The 9,852-nt window shown below is 51.6% G+C and overlaps 1 protein-coding gene across 1 annotated transcript; it reads right to left on the bottom strand.

Moving 5' to 3' along the window:
- Positions 1-321: 321 nt before the first annotated feature.
- On the bottom strand, positions 322-9,156 carry LOC102162785 (keratin, type I cuticular Ha8). The gene is given in 8 exon segments (XM_084983158.1): positions 322-348; positions 5,895-6,107; positions 6,569-6,667; positions 6,763-6,922; positions 7,287-7,448; positions 8,435-8,517; positions 8,666-8,712; positions 8,715-9,156. Coding segments are annotated over 8 exon segments (1,233 nt in total).
- Between the last annotated feature and the right edge of the window lie 696 nt (positions 9,157-9,852).

Genomic DNA, 9,852 nt, shown 5'->3' with positions numbered 1-9,852 from the left:
GAGAAAAAGGCTTCCAGGGATGGGACATAGGGCAGAAGACAGAAAAGAGGCCATGCTAAGTCAAGCAAGTGAAAGAGCTTCCTCTTCCTGGAAAAGGGAACGAGACTAGTGGAAGAAATGGAGTGACGTGTGACCTTGCTGGTGAGTGGACAGAGCTTTCCACCCTCGGGATCAGAGAGAGTTACTCGGGGTGGAGGCATCTTGGTGGAGGGTCTTGGAGCCAATGTGAATGACTGAGGCACGTGTTTAGAACGTCTGACCACCAGGGGGGAAGATGAAGGAAGAGAGGACACATGGAAGGCTTGGGTACAAAATCTAGCCTCAAGGGGGAGCCTCGGCTGAGAGAGGCTAGGAGACAACCAGAGGTCAGAAGTTCAGTCTGAAATGTGTTTGGATGGGGAGGATATTGCAGGCTGGGAGGAAGCGCCAGGAAGATTATTCTTAGGGCGATTCCAGGTCCTTCAAATTCCATCTCAGCCACCCGACCCCAGCCTTGGAGACTGGGTCTGAAAGTGAAGTTTTATCCACACATACCTCCAGCAAAGTCCTTAGCAGTTTGGTGCAGGGAAGGGGCAATGGGCCAGGAATGCAAAGCCTTGGGTTTGAGGGGGTTGGGGTGGGGGGGGCATTTTACCTCCATAGCCATAAACGTTTTCTGCTGCAAAATGGGGATTTTGAAGCCTATTCTGTCTCTCTCAGGTTTGGGGAGTGGGGGCTCAAATTGGATGACATATATGACAGTTCTTTGTAGGAGTTCCCATTGTGGCTCAATAGGTTAAGGACTTGGAGTTGTCTTTGTGAGGATGCACATTTGATCCCTGGCCTCACTCAGTGGGTTAAGGATCCGGCGTTGTGGTGAGCTGTGGTATAGGTCACAGACATGGTTCGGGTCTGGCATTGCTGTGGCTATGGTGTAGCCTGGCAGCTGTAGCTCCAACTCAACGCCTAGCCTGGGAACTTCCATATGCAGTGGGTGCAGCCCTCAAAAGTCGCACATACATACATATATAAAAATAAAAACGTATCCCTAACTTAGATCATAACATGAGTATCCCTGACTCATAGTAAGAACGCGATGAATGAGCATCAATGATGATGATGAAGATATGTGATGAGATGATGAAAAGGATAATAATGGTGGTGGTGGCAGTAGCGATGGAGTCTCTGGTCTCCAAGGAAGTTCTTTGCACCTCCCCAAGCATAATTATCCTCTACCCAACATTCCTTCCAAGGAACCCAAATCACTTCTCACACACACACACACACACACACACACACACACACACAATTTCTCTTCAAAGCTAATATTCTAATTACAGATGACATGGACTTTACAAGCACAGGTCAATCACTTTGGGGCCACTTTGGGGCCCCATTGACTCATCTCATGTCCCCAGAAGAATCCCTCCATCACTAAGTGACTCATCTTCTCTCCCTCTCCTTATGTGGGAAGAACAAGGCTTACCTCCTCTCTCGTGGTGCAAGAATAAGTAGCTTTCTTTTGTTAGACAGCTTTGAACTTGGATGAAAGGAGCTATTTAAGTACAAAGGAAGAGGTGAAGGTGTATGGGCCAGGTGCTAAATTAAGACTGGTGCAGACTGCTCTTTCTTGTTGGGAACTACTCTTGGGTAAGCACCTCAGGCATGCGTCATCTGTGCCCAAACACCTCTATGCTTGGGAAAAAGAATAGAGGGGAAGGGTGTGACAGCCTCTGACCCTTCCAGAGCTTTCTATGATGGAAGTCCTGATGGCTCCCAAGCCTGCCAGTCCTGTCTTCATAGACAGTGGCCAATAGTAGGATTCCAGGTTTGAGAGCTGTTGGAGGTACAGCAACAGATCCTAGCTTAAGCTCTCTCCACCACTGGGTCTTATTGTCCCTCCTGCATCAGGATGGGCTGGGCTCAACAACCATCAGCTGGACTTTGTAAATTTCTCAGCAAGTTTCTCTGATTCAGAGAGTTCACGTAGTAAGGAGGGAAGACAATAACCAGCTACCAGAGTCAATGTGAGGCCTCCATTTGTAGTTTCACTGATTCATAGGACCTAGAAACAGGGAGTCATCAAATGTGGGGGTTAAAAGACCCTCTACAACCATCTCATCCAGCTTCATCAGATGCTTGAGTGACCTCCTTAATGTCCTCATCAGGTTGTTGGAAAGGCCATCCGTGAACGCCTCCAGTGACAGGGAACTCACTGCTTGGCTAGCTCTGATGCTGCTCTCTGAAGGCCGTGGCTGCCTAAATACGGAACTCCTTGTTCATGTGTCTATTGACTGCAAGTTCCACACTTGGCAGCCACCAGAAGGACTTGCCCTTGGAGCCCATGGGACAGTCAGAGGGGTGGTCTGGGTGGGTGAGTTTGGTCTTTTCTAGACCAATAGTGTGACGGCTCGGCAGTTATCATCATTTATCATGTTCAGCACTATCATAATGGGATAGCTCCTCATGCATGAGATCCATCAGGAGAGGAAGCCCAATCCCTTCTGAGAGGGTCTGGCCAGTCAGATCTCACGCCCCAAAAAAGCCCCTAATCCAGTGGATCTCAAACTTGAGTGTGCATAGAAACACCTGGGAGGATCAAAAGAAATAGACTGCTTATTCAGAAAACTTGGGGTGGGGCCCAAGGATTTGCCTTTCCAACAAATTCCCAGGTGATGCTGGTACTACTGGTTGGAGGGCCAGACTTTTAGAACCAGCGCCCTACACCTTCTCATGTTTAATATTTTTGCCCCTTCAAAGCTTCCAAAGTATGGGCTTTGCATCTAGTTCAAAGAGACTGGGGTTCAAGCCTTGATTCAGCCACCAGCTGAGAAGAGTAACAGCCTCTCCCTCTTTGCAGGGTTTTTATGGGACTCTGTGTCACAATGTCTATGACGCCCTGGCTCAGTGTCTTGCTCATGATGGGCATGTGATCACAAAAGCTGACTTTAGGTAGAGTATTCTAGAGGGGCCAGGCAAAACCTCTGACCTGAGCTTTTCCTTTGTACAAGGACCGGATGGCATCACGCAGAAAGGGGGGGGTGGTATTTAGTCTGTATTAGTCTGTATTTTAAAGGCTCTGTGAATCTGGCTCTAAACAGGTTTGGTCAGGCCAAGAGCTGAGTATCTCTCATCTTTGCCATTTTGCTGCACTTCCACTTTTTTTTTTTTTTCCCTTGGCCACAGACATCCCTGGGCCAGGGATCAAACCCATGCCACAGCAGTGATAATGCCAAGTCCCTCACCGCTAGGCTACCAGGGAACTCCTGCAATTCCATTTCTAATCACTCTCCCCACTGGCTTTGCCATCTCCCAGAACCACTCTGGTGAATGAACTACAACCCTATTTTTATGGAACGGCTGGCTCAGGGAGCTCCCAGCATTATTCCCAGCGAGGAATGGGAAAACAGACCAGGGGGCACTGGGCTCCTTCCAGTGCAAAAGTGAAGTTTATTAGCAAAATAAAAGCGAGGCGACCTGCCTCGTCTCAGAGAGACCAGGAGGCAGCAAAAGAGAGAAAATGAAGCAAGATGGATACCCTGAAGAGAGGAAGCACAAATCCAGAGGCTGGGGCTGAGCTGCTGGACCGGAAAGCCCATCCGTAGGGAAGCACTGCCTGGCTTCCATCCCCCCGGGGCTGGCTGGGGAAGAAAGGCCTGGGGTAGCAGGCTTTTGGGTGGAGTTTAAGGCTATAGATGGTTCCTATTTTCTGGCACCTCTGGCTGAGGAGTTTGTCAGCCTCGAGGTGATGAGCAGGACCCACAGGAGGCCCGAGGAAGCCCAGAAAGACAGGGAGAACAGGGGGCAGGGGGGGTGCAGGCTGCAGGGGCTGATCAGGTGCTGGAGACTGAGGTCGCACACAAGTTGCCGGGAAGCCTGTGGAGAGATTTTTAAAAAGGTATTTGGAGTTCCTGTCGTGGCTTAGTGGTTCACGAATCCATCTAGGAACCGTGTGGGTTCGATCCCTGGCCTCGTTCAGTGGGTTAAGGATCCAGTGTTGCCATGAGCCATTGTGTAGGTCGCAGACAAGGGTCGGATCCTGCGTTGCTGTGGCTCTGGCCTAGGCCAGTGGCTACAGCTCCAATTAGACCCCTACCCTGGAAACCTCCATATGCCATGGGTGCGGCCCTGAAGAAAAAAAAAAAACAACCAAAAGACAAAAAAAATAAAATAAAAAAATAAAAAGGTGTTTAAGCTTTGGCATGAGACATGCATGAAAGCACAAAAGAGACACTTTAGAACTGGAAGAACAGGAGTTCCCGTCGTGGCGCAGTGGTTAACGAATCCGACTAGGAACCATGAGGTTGCAGGTTCGGTCCCTGCCCTTGCTCAGTGGGTTAACGATCTGGCGTTGCCGTGAGCTGTGGTGTAGGTTGCAGACACGGCTCAGATCTTGCGTTGCTGTGGCTCTGGCGTAGGCCAGTGGCTACAGCTCCGATTAGACCCCTAGCCTGGGAACCTCCATATGCCGCGGGAGTGGCCCAAAGAAATAGCAAAAAGACAAAAAAAAAAAAAAAAAAAAAAAAAGAACTGGAAGAACAGAGGGGGCTTAGACCTTAGAGGTCCCTGTAGGCTAAGAAAGTGGCTTGTCATAGTCAGGCTGCAGCCAGAGCTCCGAGGGCCCGTGTGCAAAGCCAGTGTCCTCTCCCACGTGGAAAGGAAAATGGCAGAGAGAAAAGCAGAGAGACTGGCGCAGCAGGAACAGGCCAAGGCCAGCCACTCTCTTCATTTAAACACAGCTTTTGTTTCTATTGCTCGCAAGGTTGCACTGCCTGTCCTCCCTTTGTCACAACCATATTAAGGAACCAAAATGAGAGAATAAGTCATAAAGAATGGCAGATTTTTTTAATGAGAAAATACAATATGGAGTTCCCATTGTGGCTTAGCAGGTTAAGAACCTGACTAGTATCCATGAGGATGCAGGTTCAATCCCTGATCTCACTCAGTGGGTTAAGTATCCGGCATTGCCGTGAATTGCAGCGTAGGTTACAGACGCAGCTCAAATCTGGCGTTGCTGTGGCTGCGGCACAGGCTGGCAGCTGCAGCTGTGTTTCAACCCCAAGCCTGGGAACTTCCATATGCCACGGGTGTGGCCCTAAAATATAAATTAATTAATTAATTAATTAAAGAAGAAGTACAAATGCCCTATGCAATTTTTTTTTTTTTTTTTGGTCTCTTTAGGGCCACTCTCATTGCAAATGGAGGTTCCCAGGCTAGGGGCTGAATCGGAGCCCAAGCCACAGCGACACCAAATCTGAGCCGCATCCCTGATCTCCGCTGCAGCTTGCAGCAATGCCGGATCTTTAACCCACTGAGCAAGGCCAGGGATCAAACCTGCATCCTCATGGATACTAGTCAGGTTTTTAAACCCACTGAGCCACAACGGGAACTCCATTAAAACATCTATTTATTTTTCAGTTGGGTTTTTTTTGTCTGTTTGTTTTTTTTTTTTTTTGTTTTTGTTTTTTGGCTGTGTCCTCAGCATGCAGAAGTTCCTAGGTCAGGGATCAAACCCGCACCATAGCTGTAACCAGAGTTACAGCAGCGACAACACCAGATCCTTAACCAACAGCAGAATTCCCCTACTCAATAATTTTAAATGCTTAGAGAGAAGCAGCCCTGGAACATTCCAGAGAGAATTCAGCAAAACCTAAACACACAGACCTCTCAAAACTCCAGGCCCTGTGGCAAAGACTAGCATCTGGAAGCATAAAGCAGTTCACCGGACAGATGGCAAGGCTGCCAAGCTCCAGCACACAGTCCTCTACGTCCAGGCAGCCCTCCAAGCTTACTAGGCAGTAAGTTTGTCCCCAAAGATGGGGTCTGCAATGCCACTCTCTCCTTTTAGGTCACTCCTAATAAAAGGTTTCTGCTTTGACATATGACATTGAGCTAAACAACATCAGGCTACATACTTGCAGACTTCGAAGGTTCCAGTATGTGGCAATCTCGCCCTCCAGCCAGGCCTGGACATCCAGCAGCACCTGGTACTCCTGGTTCTGCCGCTCCAGGTCCACCAGGATCTCAGACAGCTGCTCCTCCACGTTGCTGCTGCGGGTCTGCATCTGGGCCAGCTCGGCGCCAAAGCGGGCCTCGGCGTCACACCACGAGTTCTGCAGACGGTCTTTCTGTCATGCGGCATAATGGGGTGAGAGACCCAAGGCCTCGCGGAAACTGCTAAATGCACTAAACCTCACCCGTGATAACGATGGCGGGAGCTGCCACGGCATGGAAACCCAGAAAATTTTCAGGAACTCACACCCCAGAGCTCTGAATAAATCAAATCAACAATGAACAAGACTTTTCCCCAAAGAGTTCTGCTTCCAAAGCTTAACTGTCTGCATATGAATCATCCCTACATCTCCATTAACTGACCCCAAAAAGTTAGGGCTCAGATTTGGGGTAATGAATGCCTATGCGTCACTATCTTTTACAAAAGTAAAAAGACTGACTTTTCAAGGTGTGTTTCTGGGTCAGACATGACCTTGACAATAAATATAAAGAAACCGATATGCAATGAGGAGGGAGGAACTCCCACGGGGTAGTGGGGACTCCAAACTAGTCGCTATGAGGGAGGAGAGGGTCCTACCAGGTCGTGCTGCACTTGGCGCTCTGCCTCCAGGGCGTTCACCCTGCAGCGCTGCAGCTCCTCCGAGCAGGACGTGGCCTGCAGGCTGATGCCTTCCGACTGAAGCACAGTGAGTGGGTCAGAGAGCACACAGGTCAGCTCACTGACCCTGAACAGAAGCCTGGTCTCTCCCCGCTCCGCAGCTGCGTCCTCACCTGGGCTTGGAACCACTGCTCCCCATCACGGCGGTGGGTCTCCACCATAGCCTTGTACGGGCACCGTGTCTCCTCCAGCACCGTGCCCGGGTCCACGGTGGGCACTGCGTCCAGCTCAATGTGGAGCCTGTCCCCCAGCTGGCATCTCAGATGCCACTTCCTGTGGGCACACCCGCACCAACACCCAGAGAGAGAGAAGGGCTTTTCCAGACCCCACAGCCACCAGAGTCTCCCCCACGAGCAGCAGGCGGGGGGACCCCACCCACACTGATGCGAAAGCACTGCCCAGGGTCCAGTGGGAAGGCTCGTCGGGAGACCTTCCTAACTCACCAGGCAGAGCTTCAGAGCAGAGAAGCTGCTCCTGTTGGCACAGCCTGACCCTCAGACCCAGACCAACCCTCTCCCCCTGGCACCAGCTGAGCCCAGGTTCTAATCCCAGAGCCCAGTGGGCGGAAGGGCTCCCTTTGCTGCCCAGCCCCGCCCCCTCCCCACCCTCCCCCCACCAGAGTCTGCAGCTGCAGGACCAGACCTGCTCACGGTTGCTCTTGAGGCAGAGCTGCTTCTCCTTCAGGGGCTCCTGCTGGGCTTCCAGGTCAGCCTTGGCCAGGCTCAGGTCATCCAGCAGCTTGTGCAGCCCTCACAGGTCCACCTCCACCACCTGGCGCAGGGAGCGCTCGGCCTCGTGCCTTCCATCACGGGAGGTGCCAGTCAGCAGGACGCCAAGGAAGCCTCTGGGCTGCCCCACTCCCACCTCCTGCACCAGCTGGGACCCTCATTGGCTCACTGGGCCCAGCACTGGCCTCGGAGATGAATTAGCCGCAGAGCCCACTCTCAAACGGCTCAGAGCACATTTCATTGTGAATTGAGGCAACTTTGGTTGAGAACAATGAATGGACCTGCCTGAGATCACATATCTTAGAATTTGATACAGGGCTCGTGCCTGAGCATGATACACAATAACCAGCTGCCTGGTCATTGATTTGCTCCTTTATTCCTTGGGTTGGATTTTTTTTCCACCTCTCCCCTTTGTTTAGTGGAAAGACTCGGTACCTGACCTATCTGTAAGAGGATCCCCTGACTTACATATGAAATTCAGTGGCTGTCAATAGCTCTGTTTTTCTTGAAATCACCTCACTTTGCTCCCAGTTAATAAACTCAGACCACCTTATTACAACACTTTTATGGACCATAAATCAGGGAGGACTAACACCAGGCTATAGATGCTTTCTCATCTACCTTCTGTGTGTTTGGCTTGGAACAAAATTTTTTAATTGGGGGAATTTAAGAACGAAGAAAAAGGATAATAATTCACTTGTTCAAAAAGTACTTGGGGAGTTCCCGTCGTGGCGCAGTGGTTAATGAATCCGACTAGGAACCATGAGGTTGCGGGTTCGGTCCCTGCCCTTGCTCAGCGGGTTAACGATCCGGCATTGCCGTGAGCTGTGGTGTAGGTTGCAGACGCGGCTCGGATCCCGTATTGCTGTGGCTCTGGCGTAGGCTGGGGGCTACAGCTCCGATTCGACCCCTAGCCTGGGAACCTCCATATGCCGCGGGAGCGGCCCGAAGAAATAGCAAAAAGACAAAAAAAAAAAAAAAAAAAAAAAAGTACTTGGACCCTGGGACGGAGGGGGAAGGATGGACTTGCTCTAAGCCCTCTTTCACCCTCACTTACTTGGTCCCAAAGTCATCGACGGCCAGCTCGGCATTGTCAACTTGGATGACCAGCCCGGCGTTCTCAGCCTTGATGCACAGGATCTGAGGAAAGCCAGGAAGACCAATGCCCACTCTCTGTGTGCTGGCCACACTCACACTCAGGAGAGTCCAAGAACCCATAGCTCTTGAGCCCTCAGTCCTTCCCCCTCCCTCAGACTCTGTACCCCACCCACGCCACACCCCACCTCACCTTCTGCTGCAGCTCCTTGATGGTGCAGACGTGGCCCTGGTAGTCCCACACATGGTGGACTCGTGGCGTTTGCTCCTCTCCAGGATCTGCTTCTCCAGGTCCGTGTCGTCCCCCTCCAGCTGCCGCACCTTCTCCAGGTAGCTGGCCAGCCGGTCATTCAGGAACTGCATGGTCAGCTTCTCGTGGCTGTTCAGGAAGCCCTCACCATAGGCCCCACGGACCCCAATGGTGCCAGGAATGTCGCAGGTCCCTGGCAAGGGGCAGGCGGTGTTGCAGCTCTGGGGCATACAGAGGCTGGGTCGCTCCAGGGGGGCGGAACACACTCGGGGTCGGTTGGCATGGGCCAGGGTGTCTAAGAGGCACAGGGGGTCGGCATTGACCTCTGCCGCAGGCTGGCCACCAAGGTCAGCAGAGGAGACGCAGACATTTCTTGTGCCGAGGGTATTGGTGCAGCCCAGGGCGTGGGACGAGCTGATGCGAGAGGAAGTCATGTTGGGCTGAGGATGCTCAGGAGGTTCAGAGCCGCTGGGAAAACCAAGCCACCAAGTCTGACAACCTCTTCCCTCCTGGCCCTTTTATACCCCATGCCAGGTGGGCCTGGGCTCCAGACTTTGACCTCACTGCCTTGATTCTCTGCCTACTGTGGCACCGTCATCCTGTTACTCAGCTGCTGGGTTCACCATTAAGACTTTCTCGCCGGAGTCCCCGTCGTGGCGCAGTGGTTAACAAATCCGACTAGGAACCATGAGGTGGTGGGTTCGATCCTTGGCCTCGCTCAGTGGGTTAAGGATCCGGCATTGCCGTGAGCTGTGGTGTGAGTCACAGATGCGGCTTGGATCCCGCGTTGCTGTGGCTCTGGCGTAGGCTGGTGGCTACAGCTCCGATTAGACCCCTAGCCTGGGAACCTCCATATGTTGCGGGAGTGGCCCTAGAAAAGGCAAAAAGTCAAAAAAAAAAAAAAAAAGTCTTGCTCACCTCATTCAGGGAATGCTGATGAATTGGAGGTTGGCTCTTGGCTCTTTGATATCAGGTTGGCTCTTGGTGGGAGGTCAGAAGGCTTTTATCATTTTTAAAAGAACAAAAGACCTTTCAGCCCCGAGATGTTTGTGCTTTGACTGGGTGTGGCCTCCTTGTTGATGTGTCCTCCCTGAAGACGTGACCTTTCCTGTTGGTCACTGGGGTGGCAA

The sequence above is a fragment of the Sus scrofa genome, chromosome 12, assembly GCF_054392235.1.
Source record: "Sus scrofa isolate SSC_HxYL_T2T_F1_AM1 chromosome 12, Sscrofa_HxYL_maternal_Yorkshire_Landrace_v2.0, whole genome shotgun sequence".
Lineage (NCBI taxonomy): Eukaryota > Metazoa > Chordata > Mammalia > Artiodactyla > Suidae > Sus > Sus scrofa.
Note: the sequence above shows the minus strand (reverse complement) of the source record. Positions and strands in the feature narration are given on the sequence as shown.